This window comes from Mus musculus, chromosome 5, assembly GCF_000001635.26.
Source record: "Mus musculus strain C57BL/6J chromosome 5, GRCm38.p6 C57BL/6J".
In the NCBI taxonomy this organism is placed as follows: domain Eukaryota; kingdom Metazoa; phylum Chordata; class Mammalia; order Rodentia; family Muridae; genus Mus; species Mus musculus.
Window position 1 is genome coordinate 30,641,226 of NC_000071.6, and position 19,586 is coordinate 30,660,811.

The 19,586-nt window shown below is 49.7% G+C and overlaps 1 protein-coding gene and 1 non-coding gene across 3 annotated transcripts; both read left to right on the plus strand.

Annotated features, from left to right (window-relative positions):
* Positions 1–6,710: 6,710 nt before the first annotated feature.
* Positions 6,711–6,790, plus strand: Mir5625 (microRNA 5625). Its single transcript, NR_049199.1, has one exon. It is a non-coding gene; the product is annotated as a microRNA 5625 (primary transcript).
* On the plus strand, positions 6,714–18,504 carry Slc35f6 (solute carrier family 35, member F6). 2 transcript variants are annotated; one of them, NM_175675.3, is made up of 6 exons: positions 6,714–6,873; positions 13,523–13,595; positions 14,270–14,441; positions 14,663–14,875; positions 15,522–15,632; positions 16,152–18,504. In NM_175675.3, the coding sequence occupies exons 1-6, from the start codon at positions 6,797–6,799 to the stop codon at positions 16,622–16,624; spliced, it is 1,119 nt and encodes a 372-aa protein (NP_783606.2). In that variant the 5' UTR covers positions 6,714–6,796; the 3' UTR covers positions 16,625–18,504. The 2 variants fall into 2 exon arrangements, with proteins under 2 accessions (NP_783606.2, XP_017176613.1); XM_017321124.2 differs by lacking the exon at positions 6,714–6,873 and adding an exon at positions 7,337–10,594 and having other exon boundaries at positions 16,152–18,456.
* Positions 18,505–19,586: the final 1,082 nt, after the last annotated feature.

Below are 19,586 nucleotides of genomic sequence, written 5' to 3' on the forward strand. Positions count from 1 at the left end.
TGGAACTCCAGCTCTCGAGAATTCAGTACCCTCTTCTGGACTCTGTGGGGACTGTACTCATGAGCATAGGCCCACACAGAGATACATATATACACACAATTAAAAATGAAACAAATCTTAAAAAAAATAAAGTCAACCAAAATTGGCATAGCGTGTTCATTTATCATTATCCAATCAATCCAGATGCCCAAGTGTGGTGGCACAAGCCTTTAATCCCAGCACTTTGTAGGCAGAGGCAGGCAGATCTCTGTGAGTTCAAGGCTAGCCCAATCTGCTTGGTAAGTTCCAGGAGAGCCAAGGCTGTGTAGAAAGACCATGTCTCAAGATTAACTAATTAACTCGCCCAGGATTCTGATAACATAGAGCCAACACAGTGCACCTAGAACCACTCAGGTGGCTAGATAAGATGCCACAGACCAGGTACAGAGCTGGTTCTAAGTATAGGGCTAGCTTGAGAGGCAGAGCTCGTGTGGAGGAATTGTGTTTCAAACGGGCTGAGCAGAAGTCCCAGGACAGAGCGTTGGGTTACCACATTGGTGATGAGTTGATAGGTGTGTTGGCTGGTTTGGTGACAGGCTGGTGGGTACACTGGGTGGTTTGGTGACAGGCTGGTGGGTACACTGGGTGGTTTGGTGACAGGCTGGTGGGTACACTGGGTGGTTTGGTGACAGGCTGGTGGGTATACTGGGTGGTTTGATGATGGGCTGGTGGGTATACTGGGTGGTTTGGTGACAGGCTGGTGGGTACACTGGGTGGTTTGGTGATGGGCTGGTGGATGCCTCTACAGTGCCACATTAGATATTTCCCCCTTTCTATGGCTAGGGAAGATGGTGGCTTTGTTCCTTGGCATGATGAGTTTGGGTTTCCTTGGTGTGACCTCAGTTTACTCTGGTATGTGAGGGGGTTGAACCAGATGAGAGGTTTTCCCAGAGACTCACACCTGTACTTCTTGTCTAGGGGAACACTCTGTATAAAAAAGTGGGGAAGGCTCTCTACCTGTGCCTTTGTCCCAGACTAATAGAGTGGGTTCTCCTCTTCATCCCAATCAGAGAAGTGTTTAAGGCTGAAGTCTGAGGCTCCCAGGATGAGGCTGACATCCAACCCTGCTGGTGTCAATTAGCAAGAAAGGAAGAAACTAGCAATCCCAGCACTGGGGAGGTAGAGACGAAGATCCTGTATCTCTCTGACCAATCAGGCTGGCTTATTTGCTAATTTCCAAACCAGTGTGACCAGCCAGGTTGGCTACTTGGTAATTTCCAGGCCAGTAGGAGAAAGATGAAACAAAGTGAGAGTTAAGATGTGAACTCTATGGACAAGGGAAACTGAGTCACAACTTAGGTACCTGGCGGTGCTCCTGACAAACTAGAGTGGAGTAGAGACCCACTCATGTTAGAGTAACATCCGTGGCTTTAGTTTGGGGGCCTTTCATTGCCTACAATGACCCTTGTCCCTATTGGAGGCAAGAAATGGGCACTTGACTCAGCCATAGCTCTGTCTTCCAGGCAAAACTTGAAGACTCTCCTTTCCTGTCCACAACCACATCTCTGAGAGCTATAAAGCCTCAGGAGAGCCCAACAAGTTTTATCCACGTGGAGCAGAAGAGATGTTAGGGGAAAATAGATGTTAGTGATTTTTTTTCTTTTAAAGAGGAAGGAGGAGGGCCGTCAAAGTATGTACTTAGCATGCAGAGGACCCTGGTTCTATTCCTAGTATCAGAAAAGAAAAAGGAAGAAAAGAGAAACATAAAAAGAAAACTGAAGCTTGGTATGGTCGTGCACTCTAGTCCCAGTAGTCACGGGACAGAGGCAGGTGGGTCTCTGGGAGTTCAAGGCCAGTCTGTTCTACATTTCAATTTCCAGGGCATACTCTGTCAAAAGAGAGAAGGTGGAGGGGCAGGGAGAGAGAGAGAGAGAGAGAGAGAGAGAGAGACCAAAAAATAAAAAATAAAATAAAAAGAGCCTGAATTTGTCCTGAAATTGTCCCCTAGCCTCTGCATATGCACACACACACATGCACACACACACACACACACACACACACACACACAATCATAATTAATCCAGTTTAGTATTGTTCCATGCAGTATCAGGTCAACAATGAACTCCAGGTCATATTACCTAGTGATATTGTGACCGGGTTAGTATTTGATAACAGCCTGTGGTGTTCACTCATTCACACCTAATGACACATATCTTAGAATGTGTGACACATATCTCAGAATGTGTCCCTGTCTGCAAGTGACAAGGACTGAGATATATGAGTCACTCCTCTGAAATCAAATTTAACAGAGACTGCACTCCAGCTGAATCTGCCTGGATTCTGCTCCAAGAAAAGAATCAAACACTAGCTTCTGGGATCCAGTGATTCACCCCAAAACAAGTAAAATGATTCACCCCAAAACAAGTGATCAGCATTGGCTAGAAAGAGAGGGGGTGGTAGAGGAACAGAGATAAGAAAGAAAAAGATGCTTGTGCGTGGCCATGTGTGGGCCTGAAGCTGGAAGGAGCAAGTGACTTTTTTTCCAATTATCTCTGGTCACCATGGAAACCAGCTGTAAAGTCAGCCAAAAGGAGCTATGAACCAGTGTCCACACCTGTCTGCGAGTGTGGACAGTCCACTCATCTCCCTCATGGAGTAAACAAGTCACACACTATCCTTGCCAGATCTGGCCTGGCTCCATTGCCTCAAATTCTCCCCAAAGGTATAACCCACCTTCTTTCTCTCATGTGTCTTGCTTTTCTAAGCACAACCCCAAATGACTGCCTCTCAATACCACCTTAAAGGGAGGGACCAGCAACACACACAGCCTGTCCAGAAGGGAGGTCACAGTCCAGCCAGGGAACCGGATGTAGGGAGGGGAAATGACCCCCGGATATGCAGCAAAAAATGTTTTTAAAATCGAGTTTGACTTTACCCATCTGTACACCTATCTATGCCCTTCCCAAGATAAGATAATTCTTTTCTAATCCAGAATGTGATTAAGTTGGTCAGGGGGAAATGTTTAGGCTCTCAGACAAGCCACAGGCAGACTGGCAATTGGTTGAATACAAAAGCAGGGTCTGAGATAAGCATTTATTTGGAACTGGAAGTTAGAGGCCCTTTGAAGGTAACATGCACATTTGTTGAAAATGCTCCTGGTCTACTGAAAAGTGACTTAAGTTTATGTGGCGTGTGATGTACTCTCTTGATGGCCCAGCTTGAGGTTTAGTGCATCTTCTAGATGGATTTTACAAACTAATCCTCTCTGGTTGCTTTGTGCCCACTTCTGTCTGTTTCCCTTTGCAGAAAGGAAAAGCAGTGTGGCTTTTGTGCAGCTTCTGGGGAAGCATCCCGACCCACTTGCAATTTGCTTCCTGAGGCCCTGAGGATCTACCCATCGTCCTGCCTAGGGTAGGCAGGCATGCTAATTCCAGTTTTCATCTCCAAGGTCAATTCCAGCTGGTGGACAAGACCTGGAAACTCTCGGTAAGTCACTCCCTGGAATGAGCACTGTCTAACCACTCCAGGACATCCACATGGTCTTGCTGCAGAAAGTGGCACCTCCTCTCTTCCTGGAGCTATCCTTTTCTCCCTTCAAGTCCCTGCTTAAAACTTTCCTGAATCCCAGTTTCACAAGACTAAATAAAGCCTTTGCTCAATGGGCCACACTCATCTGTTAAACATTACTAATAAAAGAGTTGACAAATGTCAGTATGTATACCTAGGAGTTTAGAAGCCTTTCCCAAGAACCATCAGAAGAAGATCAAACACCCATTCACAGTGGTACACACTTACAATCCCAGCACTTGGGGTTACAGAAGGATCAGGAGTGTGTAGGAAAGCCAGCCTGGGGCTACAAGAGATCCTATCTTAAGGAAGGAGGAGGAGAAGGGAGGAGAGGTAGAGGAAGGGAATGCAGAGGAAGAGGAGAAAGTAATTTCCCACTTCTACATTTAGCTTCTTTGCCAATAAACTTTCTCTATTACAAAACTCATTGTGTTTAGTGTTTGGTATTTTTGGTGAAATGGGCTAGTTCACTTACAGGCTGCTATGACAACTGAGGCAGAGGTCAAGCTCTGGACACAGGCTTGAACACTAGATCTAACACAGCTCTGGTTGTCACTGTCATCACCTGGCTCCTGCCTCCCTGAGAAATCTATCCTTCCCTCCAGCATCCTTTGCCTCTTACAGGCCCTCATATGGCAGATGGTCAGTGTCCACCTCTCTCTTCCACCACATCCTGAACTTCTCTTTTTTAATTAATTAATTAATTAATTAATTAGATATTTTCTTTATTTACATTTCAAGTGTTATTCCGAAAGTTCCCTATACCCTCCCCCCACCCTGCTCCCCTACCCACCCACTCCCACTTCTTGGCCCTGGCATTCCCCTGTTCTGGGGCATATAAAGTTTGCAATACCAAGGGGCCTCTCTTCCCAGTGATGGCTGACTAGGCCATCTTCTGCTACTGCAGCTAGAAATATGAGTTCTGGAGGTACTGGTTAGTTCATATTGTTGTTCCACCTATAGGGTTGCAGACCCCTTCAGCTCCTTGGTTGCCTTCTCTAGCTTCTCCATTGGGGGACCTGTGTTCCATCTTATAGATGACTGTGAGCATCCACTTCTGTATTTGCCCGGCTCTGGCATAGCCTCATACGAGACAGCTATACCAGGATCCCTTCAGCAATATCTTTCTGGCATATGCAACAGTGTCTCATCCTGAACTTCTTGTCTGGTTACTCTGGGAGGGGTACTTGACTCTGGACCTTACACGTGGTAGGCTCTACGTGCTTTTTTGCCAATAAATCCTCCTGTGTACCAGACTTCAGAGACAGCTGTTTGATGAGTGCTTACAGCATGATATAATAAATTAGAATTCACTTTCTAATGTGACTCTAGAGACAAAGACTGCTCTGCTAGTGACATCATGTCGGGCTAGTGACACCAATGTCATTAGTAATGTTTATGTCAGGCAAGTATCCTTGGCCTGAACCTATGGGAAAATAGCCCAGAGTCCTACTGTAGTCGATAAGAACTGTCTCCCATGGGGAATAGGGGTGGGGAGGCCTGGCAGATGGTGTCCCTTTAGGACACAGTTGTGTTTCATCTAGTCTCCAATGTCTCAGGAAACAGTTTTGGATAAATTACTACTTCCTTTGAAATGACACAAAACTAAAAGCACTGTGGGGGACACATAGCTCAGAAGTCACCTCTTGGATCTTTTATCCCTGGTTTCACTGAAAAGAGCACACTCTCGTGAAGAAAAATTCTGGAATGTTCTGTAGGTCCAAGAGCTATCCAACACATAACCCTTCTTACATGAAAGATGTTTCCCTGTCTGTACGATAGCCTCCTATATTTTTGTTCAAGACCCTACTTATAATACATTCTCTACCTCATCTCCCAAAACAGATGTTACAGTCCCTTGAGTGTATACTATACATGTTTACAAGTTCAAGGCAACCAGGAAGAAGTGGTCAAAACACCCTTTTTTTCATACCTGCAGTAATAGGATCTTCAGAAACAGAGGGACTATGTATGGTGGGTCAAATGGCCATCAAGCGTGTTTGGGGGTTTTTGTTTTTACCTGTGGTAGGGCATGAGCTGCCAATCACATGGAACAGGAAGGTAGGCAGCTGGCAGCTGAGAACCCACTCCCCTAGGTTGTTCCCTGACCTCCACATGTACCACATATGCCTTGAAAGTGCCCTCCAATAACACACAAATAAATAAATTTATTTTTTAACAAACTGACAGCCAGTCATGAACTGGAGTCCATCTTGGAGTACACAGTGAGCTGGAAGACAGTCTGGCTTATATAACAAGATCCTGTCTCAAAAACTAATTAATTAAATGCTAGAAGTCCTCTACACACAAACCGAGGTCTGGTCTTTCTGTAGGGATGCTTCTAAACAATATTTATAGGGGTCCTCAGGGGTACGTGGGGAAGCTTAATGCAGGAACTATACAAAAGCCATGGTGTTTTATCTTCAAGTCCACACCCCCAACACACACATATATATAATACACTCATACACACACACACACACACACACACACACACACCACTGCTACTCATAAGCATAACCTTAATCCTTGGCTTCTGTGGTTTCATTTTTCATTTTATTTTAATTATTTGTTTACTTAGTTACTCAGTCTGGCCTCAGACTCCTTATATAGTGGAAACTGGCCTTCATTTTTCAAGTGCTAGGAATGCACACCCAGTTTGTGTTTTAGCTGTTAAACACCCTACTGGAAGCTACAACTCAACTCAAATGCTCCCTTTACTGAAAGATGTGAGCAATTCAACGGGCTGGGATCCCTAGGGACATTTCTCTCAGGACTCCAGTTCTCTGGAGATCCTGGAGAAAAGAGATTCCCACGCTGTAACTATTACCAACTGCCAGTCTCAACCTCTCAAAATTGTTTATAAAATGCTCTAAGATTGCCTAAGCATCTCTACATGACCCCGAGCGCCCATTTTACAAACCGGGAGGCCAAGAGGCTGGGAGCGTACGCTGCAGAAGTACAGGGCTCGCTCAGCATGCATGAGACACTAGCACTACAAAAAGAAAAGGAAGCCGAGCAATGGAAAAGAAAAGAAAATCTGGTAGCCTTGGCCCGGGACCCTGCACTCTGCTTCTCCAGCTCTCCTACCAAAGACCGGTGGCAGCTCCGGGGCGGGGCTAGCGGGCGTGGGGCGTGGGCCAGTGGGGTCATGTGACTCCCGGCCCGGAAGTTCTTGAGTAGGAGACTCCACATCCCGGGTGACCCGGGTTGGAGCTGCTGATTCAAGTGGTCTCTCGTGTCCACCACTATGGCCTGGACTAAGTACCAGTTGTTCCTGGCCGGGCTTATGCTGGTCACCGGCTCCATCAACACGCTTTCGGCAAAGTGAGTCTGGGTCAGACCGGGAGGGACCTGCTGGGCCGGTGGGTGCTGACACCCGGCGCCCTGTCCCCCACCCGTCCGCTACTCTCCAACCCCACCAGCCCTCCACATTACCGAGAGTTCAGTCGCGCTGGTGTGGACGAAGGGGTGAGAGGCCGGGAGAAAGCGGGCATTTGAAGGCCACTTTGATTCGCGGTCACTTCTATCTCTGAGCCTCAGTTCCTCATCTTTGAACCGAAGGGTTGGATCAGTTTCTCCCGGCGGCGCTCTGGCGCTGCGGTCAGAGACTGAGAGACTTCCAGCAGGAGGCTGGGGGCCTGCCTGGGAAGCACCGGTGCTCTTGGAGAGGCCGAGCTGAAGGGATGGGCAAGCCAGGAGGAGGTGGCCATAGGGTCATTCATGGGGAAAGAAAGGGAATAGACAACATCTTGATGCTTAGTTGGGGCTCTTATGTGGGTGGCAGAGGTTTGGAGGCAGGAAAGAGAAAGGCCAGCTCCAAGTTGCTTGTTCACAGCATCAAATGCCCAGCTGGACTTTTTCCCTCCATAATCAGAGGGCACACCACGTCGTTGAACGTGGGAGAACTGAAAAAAGAATCAGTGTGATAAACGCAGAGGTTTATGTGAGGCTGGGAACCACTCTGGCTCTGCTTACAGTGAGAACACCTAGCAGGTGCCATCAAGAGAGGCAGGTGATACAAACCAAAATGAAGCCACAAGGCTGACTGACCCAGAGGATCAAAAGAAAGTGTCTATCTGGAGAAAAGGCTCCTTAACCGAAACCAGAATGGTAGCTGGGTACTTGCACTCTGGTGTGTGGGAGTAAAGGTCTTCAGCTGGTTGGGAGCTAAGGCCCAGGCATCACAAAGCTGAGAAAGTTAATGTGGTCTCCTCCATTGTTGGCAGAAAGGCCTAGCTTTAACTTGACAGTTGTTTGTCAGTTTATCTGCCTCTGCCTCTGCCTCTGCCTCAGGGCAAGGCCTTTCTTTATCTATTTGCATCCAAAATCCTCAGTGTGCATCATCTGTCCTTTGTCCAGTGTGCGTGTGGGCAGCAGCGAACAATGCCCCTCTCCAAGTCTAGCCTCAGTTTCTTACTGGGCCTGGCTAGGAAAGAAAGTTGGTGTGGCGGCTCCCAGTGAAAGGCCTCCAGGCTTGTGCTCTGGCTTTCCTGGGCCTCTGTGCATTGAGAAGCTGGCTGTGAGCCTCGTGTAGCCATTTCATATTTACTTCTCAGGATTCTTGGATCTAACAACAAAGTCTGTCAACGCTGTGAAGTGCCCAGAAAAGACATGGGCACTCATCAGGGTGACTGTAAGGTACCTGCAGTGTGAGAGAGAAGAAGTGGCCGAGAGAAAGTCCCTGTGGAAGAGACACATGTGTGCACATGTGCCCCCTCCCTTCCCCTAAAGGAGGACACAATCTATGCAACCCAGAATAGGACCTATGCAGTTCTTGGGCTTTTCTCTGGGTGTCTTTCAATGAGATTCTCACACTAAACAAGGACTGCTCCTAATGTTGAGAGTGGCTAATGTCTGTCCAGGCTGCTGTCCCCAGGAAGAATCCAAATGGTCATTTACTGCTTAGATAAACCATGCTGACTCAGCCCTTCCTTTGAAAACCTCCAAACCGGTTAGGTAAGAAGCCAAGGAAGCCTCGGTCCCAGGAAGCCCCACCCTTTGAGGCTGCTGGAGAGTCAGGAGGACTCCGAAGTGTCTTAACCTTTGATCCTGTCCTTAGCCCATCACCTTTTGTGTGGCCTCTCAGGAGCCTCAGCCCCAAGTCCTGAGATGGGGCCCAGAGCTGGACTGTAAACATTGTTCTGGAGTAAACAGTGAGAAAGACACTCTGGGAGGAAGAACGTTGGTGGGAGCAACCACCTTACCAGGATGGTATTGGCATTGCTGGCCAGTGGTTTCCTCTAGGTACAGCCAGGGCAGCCAGTGCACAGCACCCAGGCCTACCAAGTTACAGGCCATCTACCTTGGCATTCTTTCACTTGATCTGGGGGAGGAAAGTAGATAGATGGGTTCATCATTCCTAGATGGGAAACTGAGGCACAGAAAGGTTTAGTCATGTGCAGCTCAGTTCCCAAGTGATGACTTCCCTCTGAGTCCAAGTGTTCCAACCCTAGAATCCATGCTCTAACCTCCAGTTAGGGCGGATACCACACCATTCATTTTGGAAGACTAGTTGGTTATCTATTTATCTTTTGAAACACTCTTTCACTGTTTAGTCCCTAGCTAAACAGTGAACCTTCCTGCCTTTACCTCCCAAGTAATGGGTTTGCAGCCATACACTACTAAGCCCATGGACATTTCCTTATTGTTATGAACAGAAATCATCCAGTCTGATCCCTACAATTTACAAAAGAAGTTGCTTTTTGTGGCTTGGCTTATTGATGTCAGGATTGGTACCCAGGCCTTGATGTCAGTCCCATCCTAGTCGTTAGGACAGCCCTGAAGTCCTGGCTCTGTGGATTTCCTATCTCTCCACTGTGTCTACAGTGGACAGTCCTATCAATGGCATCTTCTACTCCCACCCCTACCTTCAGGATACCCCCCCCATGGGACTAGACAGCAAGCCTCACCCAAGTCAGGGATTCCTGTCTGTCTTCCCACTTGCTCATCTTAAGAGTCTCTGGCAGACCTGGGCAGTTATCTCCCTTGTAAGGAGCTCATTGCTGATTCCCCAGATTCCCCAGGGAGACTGGCGACCTCAGATGAGGAAGCTCTCTTCTGCCCAGTCAGCCTGCCTTAGAAGACCACAGAGAGCTATCACATGCCCACAGGGAGGAAAGCCCACACTGTAGCCTTGAATAATCCTACACCGAGCAAGCAGGCTAAGGTCCCCTCCCTGGGAAGTTCTGCTTCTCCTTTCAGTGGCTGTTTCCTCATGCCCTCACCAGCCACTTCTGCTGACCTTGAGCCAGCATGTCTGCCTGATTCAGTGCCAATGGCCGGTCTCATTTCAGAGCCTCACTGTCCAGATGCAACTAAGGTTCTCCAGGAGAAGAACCAAAGTCACACAGATCCTCAGAGCTCCCTCCTAAGCTCCTGAGGCCCCGCCCCCAGCTCCTAGGGGTTGAAGAGCCTGCCAGCCAGGGAGGGTTTGTGAGCCTGACGCGCCTCCACCTGTGGCCACGAGACCCTGTGTGGCATCACCAGGTCTCTGTTAGAGAAGCTCCCACTGTCTCTTCAGCACCTACCCTTTGGGTTCTATGAACAGCTTGGCATTGTTGCTTCAGTGTGACGACAGGCCCAGCTTGTGAGAGCCTGTCAGGAGGTCGGTGCCGTGGGATGGAGAGAACGTCAGATTTGGAAGCTGTGTGATGAGAATCTCTGCCCTGCTCCCCCACAAAACTACAGGAAGGTCTCCTTATCAACATCAACGAGAATCCTCTCCTGGGGAAATCACGGCCTTCTAAAGACCTCTGGATGAGACAGAGAAACTGTCTCACTGTTGGACAACCTGTGCATGCAGGAGGAAGTGGCACCAATTAAGAAGTGACGGGATATTTCAGAGATTTCTTCAGTTTCTGTCACTCCTGGGTGCACAACTTCTACAATGCTGAGCTTTGAGTGTGGACAAGGAAAGCCTCCTACAAGTGACTCACTGCCCAGCAGACTTAGTCACCCCACAGCCTGCCTGCTGACATTCCGGGAACCCTGAGAGAAGCTGGCCTCTGCCAGCTAAGGGTTTGCCCTCCTAGAGCTTCACATTAAGGTATCTAGAGAAAATGGAGGCCCATTTGCAACTGGCTCTCTCCTCACCTCAGGAGGAATAGTCTAGAGTAAGAAGGTTGGGAAAAGTTGAAGGAAGGGTGAGGGCATAGAAACTGCACGTTAGCATTCCAGTACCAGCCCTGTTGTATATTGTCAGTCCTGTGGCTCATCTTGAACCTTAGATATCTCCATCTGTCAAATAAGGGTTTTTGCAGGATGATAGCCAAGTTTCTTTTAGTTCCACATGTCATGGCTATGGGACTTCAGAGACACCACACAGAACCCCTTTACCCTCATCTGTCTCAGGTAGCAGTGGATATCCAGAGACTGCGTGCTTTGTGCTTTAGAAAAAAGACTAAGAGCCAAGGATATGTTTGATAGAAGCATGGTTTGGTGAGGTGGGAGGGGTGCCTCTGTGGGCCATGCCCAGGCATCTCTTCCCCCTGAGGAACCAGCCATATGACACATGTATAGTATAAAGTAGAGTTTAGTTAGGACTTGGGGGGGGAAGTTGGAAGGGAGGAGGAGAGGAGAGAGAAGAAAGGAGTCAGAGAGAGAAGAGAGTCAGAGAATAAGGAAGTAAGAGAGCAAGGAGGGGGCAAACAGCCCATTTTAGAGTAAGCCAGGCCTACCTGGCTATTGCCAGGTAACTGTGGGGCGGAGCCTAGAAGGAATGCTAACAGCTGCCCCAGGAACTTGTAAGCCAAAGCCCAGTGAAATCACACTGAGCACAACAGGGGAAGGTGGTTCTGGCTGCCTGGGAGTGGGAAAGGAAAAGGACTCCCCAGAGGTCCTGAACTCCCCAGAGGTCTGGTGTGTAGGGCTTGGATTATCTACTGCTGTTGACACCTGTCAGCATTGGCCTGGGAATCTCTGGAACCCATCTGGTTCCAGATGTGTGTGACTGAACACTGACCTTCTGTGTGTTCTCTGTGCTTCTGATAGCAAACTGCAGTGGGGCTTGACCACAGGTGTGCACGTTGTCAACTGGGAAAACCCAAACTTCTCTCTGCATCCTTCCTGAGCCTGGGACGCCCTCTGAAAATGACAGTTCTTATAAGGCTTAATGAGACCACCTCATCTGTCTCAGGTAGCAGTGCAGTGTGCGCTGCACAGACCTGGCACTGACAGTGCTCAAAGAGTTGCCTGTTACAAAAACCAGGTTTGTGGTGCTGCGTGCCTTTAACTCCAGCAGAGGCAAGTGGCTCTGTGTGCGTTCGAGACCAGCCTGGTCCTCATTGTGAGTTTTTAGCCAGCCAGGGCTACATATTGAGACCCTGTCTCAAAGGAAAAAAAAAAAAGTCTTTTGGGCTAGAGAGTTGTTGGGGAGGCAGGGCCAGGCATCAAAGTGCCATCTGACTTTAAGGGTCACAGCTGTCATCCTCAGACACTTTGAGGATGGCTTTGGGATCTTGTCTGTCTCCTCCCAGGCCTGAAGACGTGCACTGGGCTGGTAGCTGACACCTAGTCCCTTGGTTGGATAGGTTCTTAGATACAAAGAGATCCCATTTCTCTAGTCGGAAGCCAGCCAAGCAATACCTGTCCAGACAAACCAGGCCTACCTTGTAGAGAAAGCCTAACCACTCTTAAGGAGAAAGTCTCAAGTGGGCAGGCAGCCAGCTAACTCCCCACAAGACAAGCCCATACGATTCCTGTTGCATCATCAGGGGCCACCTCAGACCTGTGGGAAATCAATCTCACGGACACTGGCCTGGGGCCAGAGCACCTATCATATTCATAAGCTAGGATCTGGAAGGCTCAGTCACTCAGCAGAACATCGGGGGGTGCAGGGAGCAGCGGGTGGAAAGTGTGGAAGGACCTCTCCTAAACTAGTTCAGACCTCGGTGAGTGTGGGGCCAGAGTGAGCATTAGATGTCCACTGCACAAGCAGCACAGGGTGCTTCTGGGTAACGGCCACACTGCTAGATCCAGGTCTAGAGGGTCTTCTTAAGTGTCAGTCTGTGATCTAAAGGTATAGCACCAGGATGAGAAAATGACTTCCATTTTGTGTTTGAGCGGCAACAATTCAAAATGAGGGTATAGCTGCCTGAAGTGTTCTGGCAAGGGTTCTGGGCTGAATGGGGCCCAGTCCCAGCACTGGTCTCTGTCTATCGTGGTACTCATCGGCATGTTACACCATAATAGGTATCAAATGCATTAGGGCTGTGAAGGAGCCAATGATCTCCTGGGCTAGAGTGCCCCTCTAGACCAGAGACTTGGGTGGGTGGTTGGCTGGCTGGCTGGCTGGTTGGTTAGTTGGTTGGTGGCAGGTCTCTACACATAGTCCAAGCTAGCCTCAAACTCACTGTGTAGCTCAGACTGAGTTCACATCAGGCTTGGCCTCTTTAATGCTAAGCTCACAGTGTGTGCCTCATGCCCAGATGACCAAAGACTCTTGACACATTTTGTGTACTGGTCCCTTCCACAATCCAAAGATTTCAAAAGACGCCAAACACGTTACAATAAAATTACTAGACATTAGAGAGCAACTTTGCTGCCAGTCTTGGTACATGCCTATAATCCCAGCACTCAGGAACCTGAGGCAGGAGGATTTCAAATTCAAGCCTAGATTACGTAGTGAGACCTTGTCTCAGGGAAAAGAAAAGGGGGAGGGGGAATCTCTTTTTTAACCATGTGTGTGTTTAATACACTAAGTCTTAAGTGGTAGCTTTAATTTTATTTTGAGGAGTAATTGAATGTAACCTGTTTCATATGAACAACACTGATGTAAAAACATCTGGTTTCTACGAGTTGCGGAAGCACAGGTGCTGTGTGACTCTATGTCCATACATTGATGAAATATATCTTAAAACCCCTCACCATGGAGACAGGCTCCTCTGAAGAGCAGTGTCATCAGGATGACTTCGAGTCCAGCCAGGTGGAACAGTCCACCAAGCTGCCAGTCTGACCGTCCCTCTGTCTGCTGCAGGTGGGCCGACAACTTTGTAGCTGAGGGCTGTGGAGGAAGCCAGGAGCACAGCTTCAAGCATCCCTTCGTCCAGGTACCAGCATTGTCTTCCTGCCCATCCCCCAGGCTTTATCCAGGCACCCCTGCAGCTGGTCTCTTTCCTGACCTGGGGATGAAGCTACATTGGTTCCCCAAAATCTGTGCGCCTCTCTGCTCTCCCAAATAGAGCAGAGTCCAGAGAGCGCCCTTGGCAGGGCACAGTCTGTGGGAGGTCTGCATGAATCCTGATGAATGGTCCCGCTGTCACCAAGTAACCTCTGGACACATGGCAGCACTAGCTCCAGTGAGAAGCGTGCCCTTGTACATCTCCCCTGAGCACAGGACTTCACGGGCATGGGGACAATGAAAGATAACCTGTTTCTGGACTGAGTTGGTAGACTCAGGGTTATTCCCCAGCGTGGCCATCGGCTTCCATGAGCCTTTGAAGTGTCTGAGTCTGTTTCTATATCTGGATTGGAAAAAGGTCTGCCTGATTGGTTGATTTTACACTGTGCCACACCCCATCGAGCGTCCAGGGAGATGTTCTGGGGCCCCCGTGACAGGCCTAGTGGCCTGGCTGGTCTCCCACAGCTGCTCTGCCATTGTCTGACGTTTTGGGGTTCTGGGTAAGCTCTTGTCTAATGTGCAGTTATATTAAAACAAAACACAGTACCACTAAGGATGACCCTGAGAGCCTCAGCAAGGTTTCCTTGTGCCTTGTTCCTGCAGGCAGTGGGCATGTTCCTGGGAGAGTTCTCCTGCCTTGCTGCCTTCTACCTGCTCAAATGCCAAGGCAGAAGACAGTCAGCCTCCAGTGTAGAGCCCCAGCAGCCCTTCAACACCCTGCTTTTCCTGCCCCCAGCCCTGTGTGACATGACTGGGACCAGCATCATGTACGTGGGTAAGTAAGTAACCTAGCCAGTGAGGCCATGCTTATGGGACTATTACCGTGCTGTGAGTCAGCATTGTCTTGAGACACCCTACTGCTCCCCCACAGAACTCAGCTGTGCTTCTCCAAAACTCAGTAAGGGCAAGCTCATCTTGTTCCTACTCCCTAGGGACATCTTGGTGGCAGCCAGCCTTTGCCCTTAACAGCTAATAATCAGGTCTCTTCTTTGCTAGCCCTGAACATGACCAGTGCCTCAAGCTTTCAGATGCTGCGGGGTGCAGTGATCATCTTCACAGGCCTGTTCTCAGTGGCCTTCCTGGACCGGAGGCTGGCACCAAGCCAGTGGCTGGGCATCCTGATCACTATTGCGGGACTGGTGGTAGTTGGCCTAGCTGACCTCCTGAGCAAGCATGACAGTCAACACAAGCTCAGTGAAGTCATCACAGGTGAGGCTCCTCCTGTCCCCTTCCCTCTGGAAGCCTACAGAAAGTTATCCCACAGGTTCACCCGGGCTCTGCCATCCATGTGTCCTGGGTTGGGTCATACACCTACTCCTGATGGGTAGAAGTGTGAGGGAGACGAGAAGAAAGTGACTAGACCAAGGAAGAGAGACAGACAAGCAGCCTGAGAGGCTGCCTAGTCCTGTGACTCACTCACAATCACAAACTGCTGGTTTGGAGTGGAACAGAAGGACCAATTACTGACACACTCCCAGCCCCAAGCATTTCTCAGGACAGTAACCCAGACCCAGCAGGAACCACTGCAGCCCACTGTACACTGACGTGACCACCTGAGCCAGTCAGGTTCACGTATAAACCTGAATGTCTTGTCTCCAGCCTGTTGCTTTCTGAGGGACTCACCCAGCGTAGGTGTGGCTCTCAGGCCAAGGCAGGTCTCTGGACCTTCTGGAAGCACAGGCCTGCTTGCTGTCCTAGCCTCAAGGCCAGGAAGTCAGGACCCATGGTCAGCCCTGGAAAACCAGGAAGCTGACTTGCTGTTCTGTCTCCAGAGTCTCCTGTCACCACCCCAACCCTGTCACCACCCCCACCCTGGCTCCAGGGTGCCCTGCTTGACTGGAGCTCCTTTCCTCAGGTGACTTGTTGATCATCATGGCCCAGATCATCATTGCCATCCAGATGGTGCTAGAGGAGAAGTTTGTCTACAAACACAACATCCACCCACTCCAGGCAGTAGGCATCGAGGGTGCGTGTGGGCACGGGCCTGGAGCAGTGGGTAGAGGGAGTGGTCTACTGGGACAGTGTGTGCCGTGAAACTCATAAAAGCAGGATACAGAGTGGGCTGGGGACTTGATAGAATGAGCCTGTATTCCCCAGAGGGACATGGGCCAGAAGGAAACGAGCAAGATATACACTTCCTCTAGAGGGAGCGACAGCCAGGAAGGGGCCAAACAGTGCACCTGAGCTTGGACCAGTTATACTCAGAACCTCACTGCTGAGCAGTTCTGAGTCTCTTGGAGCCACAGCTCCCGACAGGCAGGGGGAAAGAAGGGGGCATCCTGACAGGGCACAGTGGCTTGAGTTGCTAGCCGTGGGTTTGGAAACCAATGAGTTGTCATTTGAGTGACATCGAGGCAGAGGGACAGATCCTGAGAGTGGACAACAGAAACCTAACAAAGACAGTGGTCAGAGATGAGAGTGCCTGTGGGCCATGCTGGGAGCCCAGGCAGGGTGAGAATGTGATGCACGTGTCTGCTTCCCCCAGGCTTCTTCGGCTTCGTGATCCTCTCGCTGCTCCTTGTGCCTATGTTCTACATCCCCACGGCCTCCTTTAGTGGGAACCCTCGCGGGGTGCTGGAAGACGCGCTGGATGCCTTCTGCCAAGTGGGCCGACAGCCCCTGATTGCCCTGGCTCTGCTAGGCAACATCAGCAGCATTGCCTTCTTCAACTTTTCGGGCATCAGCGTCACCAAGGAACTGAGTGCCACCACCCGCATGGTGCTAGACACCCTGCGCACCATAGTCATCTGGGCCTTTACCCTCGCACTGGGCTGGGAGATCTTCTATCCATTGCAGATCCTTGGTTTCCTCATCCTCCTTATGGGCACCGCCCTCTACAATGGGCTGCACCGACCACTGCTAGCCTTCCTGTCCAGACGCTGGCGACTCCCTACCCAGGAGGGAGAGCAAGAGAGACTGCTAGGTGACAGTCGGACTCCCATCAATGAAGCCAGCTGAGCCCGCAGTGAGATCTCTGCTGCCACCAGATGGCTGAGGCCATGCAGACTGGTGGGCTGTGGGTGCCCTGTCCCCAAGGCCTCACCCCACCCATCCCTAATGACCCCTCTGTGCGGCCGTTGCCAGAGAGGATGGGAGGATACCAGGTCTTGCTTTAATCCTGAGGCCTGTAATATTGGGACCCAGCCCCCACAGGCCCAGAGATGGCAACCACTCTCAGCCTCCAGTTCTGCTGCACTAGAACAAAATTACGAGCTTGAATGGCAAGAATTCACAACCCTGGTATTTCTGTTATACACTAACTTGTCATGGTAAATTATCTAGCCTATGAACCATACACTACAAAGAAGTCGGTGAACAGGTTCAAATCAGAACTAAGAGACTATTCTGCAGAGTTGGAAGATACTCCTGAAGCCTGTCTAAAAACCTAGTTTCTGACCCAGCCGTGGCTTGGGGTGTGCACCAGGTCTGACTGCTCTGCAGCACAGGTGTGCATAATGTGTCTTTGGTGCCTTGCAGCCCCAACATCCTATGGCCTCTGATTGTCACTAGCCTGAGAAAAGAGCAGCACACCTGTACCCCTTCTCCCCATGGCGGGGGGGGGGGGGGGCTCTTTGGTATTTTTGTTTTTAGCTTGAGGTTTTTGCCATTACCTGTCCCTGACTGTGCTGAAACTCATGGTGTAGACCAGGCTAACCTCCAACTCACAGAGATTTAGCTTCTACTTCCTCAGTGATGGAATTAAAGGTGTGCATCACCACGCCCAACACCTCCTTGATGTTTTGACTTCCTTGATGTTCTTCATACCCTAAGGCCCCTCTGCCTGGAAAAAACAAAGGGGGATTCCAGGCAGCCCAGGAAATCGATTCTGGAGCTTTTTTGTTTTTGTTTGTTTGTTTTGTTTTGTTTTGTTTTGTTTTTGTCTGAAGCAAAAGTCTTACTGTGTGGTACCAACATTCAACTTCCTATGTGGCCCAGAGCTGGCCTTAAACTCAGCCTTCCTGCCCAAGTACTGAGACTATAGGAAGGTACCAACCCGACAGCAGAGCTTCTTCCATTCTCAAGGAGACTGAAGCCTGGAGTTGTACCTTGTTTGGCAAGAGGGGTCTGTGCTTACTGCCAGCTTGGGCCAAAGACCTGAGAGGCCCCTGATACAGGCAGCTGCATAACACTGTATTAGAGAAACTCAGAGCCAGTGTGGCCCCGCTCCCAGGATCCAGACCCATAGCATCCACAGGATGACAGACTTAGCAGATGTCTTCCTCACTCGGTAATCTGACATCCCCAGCATTAGGTTAAATGCTTCACCCTCACTCCCTCTCATGATGTCTGCAGAGGCAAGTGCAGAGGGAAAAACCGCCCCACCCAGCAGGTGTGACAAATTCCACTACTATGCAGATCTCTGTGGGCCTTTGGGGTGGATTTCTAGGGCTGGGCTAAAGACCTAACACACTGTTACCCTGCAGAGGCTGTTACCCTGAACAGAAGAAATGCAGTCGGAAGGAGCCTTGGAGCTCTGGCAGCCCTTAATCACAGCATTGCTTATGAGAATGGCTGAGTGGCCACTCACTAGTAAAACACTAACAGCTTTCTTTGTGAGGGGAAGGGGCTCTTGATGAGCTAAGCCCTCAGTTTAATTTGATTGCAAAAGATTCTAAAGATATGTCAAGGAAGGAAGGAACTCTTCAATTCCATTAGTCCTGAGTCCCCAAGACCCCAGCTTCTCTGGACTACAATCTGTCACAGGGAGAAGTAAATGTGCCTCTTTACTCAAGGTGACAGAGACAGTGTGGCAGCTGGCTTGTACAAAAATAAAAACTGAGGCCCTACAATGTTGTTTTGGAATTTATTTTTTTAACTAAATAAAAAATTGGCAATATTAGACATTTTTTTAAATGAAAGAAAACAGGCCTAAGAGTATCAAGTAGAAAAAATGTTGAGTGTCAAAAGCACAAAGGTCATTTACTCCATCCAGTGAAGCCCCTATAGCCCAGGAGCATGGAGATGCAGCGCAGGTGAAAGCATCTGCCTCGTGTAGCCACCTGCGGCCACGCTAACTAGGTTCCTGAGTGGGAGGCCAGAGCTGTATGGAAGGAAACTGTGAGAGAAATAATGGAGGCCAAGACATGTTTCTGTTCAAAGCCCCCAAGTTTACTAAGAGTCTGCTTATAAAGAGGGGAGGCCCGCCAGGCTGTGGTGGCGCACGCCTTTAATCCTAGCACTCGGGAGGCAGAGGCAGGCGGATTTCTGAGTTCAAGGCCAGCCTGGTCTACAAAGTGAGTTCCAGGACAGCCAGGGCTATACAGAGAAACCCTGTATTGGGGTGGAGGGGGGAAGAAGGGAGGCCCATCTCCCCCCCCCCACACACACACACACACACACTCGCCAATCCATTCTTGGTGCCTGTAGCCAGCCTGTAGGTGATCTGCTGGATGCTGTCTCTGGAATATCTCAAGGGCCTCTCAGCAGGTAGCAGTGTCTTGGAGAAGTGCAGCAGCAGGTGACAGAACAATAGAGTCATCTAAGTGGGAAGGCTCCACCCCAGGTGGTCTCATTCTCAGAGGCAGCAAGGTCAAAGCCAGCCTACTCAAGGCTGGGGGAGGCTACAGCCTGAACCCTCAGTGGGAGGAGCAAACTAGTCCTGACTTTGTCCACTGACCTTCACATGCATGCACCCACGCTCACACACATGCATATACAGATGATAATAGTCATTCAAAAAGTCCTGAAAGAGCTTCCCCAGGGCACAGCCTATTACAATGCCAGATGCACTGGTTCCTTACCCATCCAGTTCTGCCACAGATGGAGAGACCAGAGCTGGTAGACAGAATCTCGCCTGCCATTGGCTGTCCTTCTTGTGGTAAAGAGGCATGTATCACCATGCCCCACCTGCCAACATCCTCTCAAAACCCAAGATCAGCAGGAGACTCTGAAATCTTAGAAGTCCGGTTACCATTCTTGA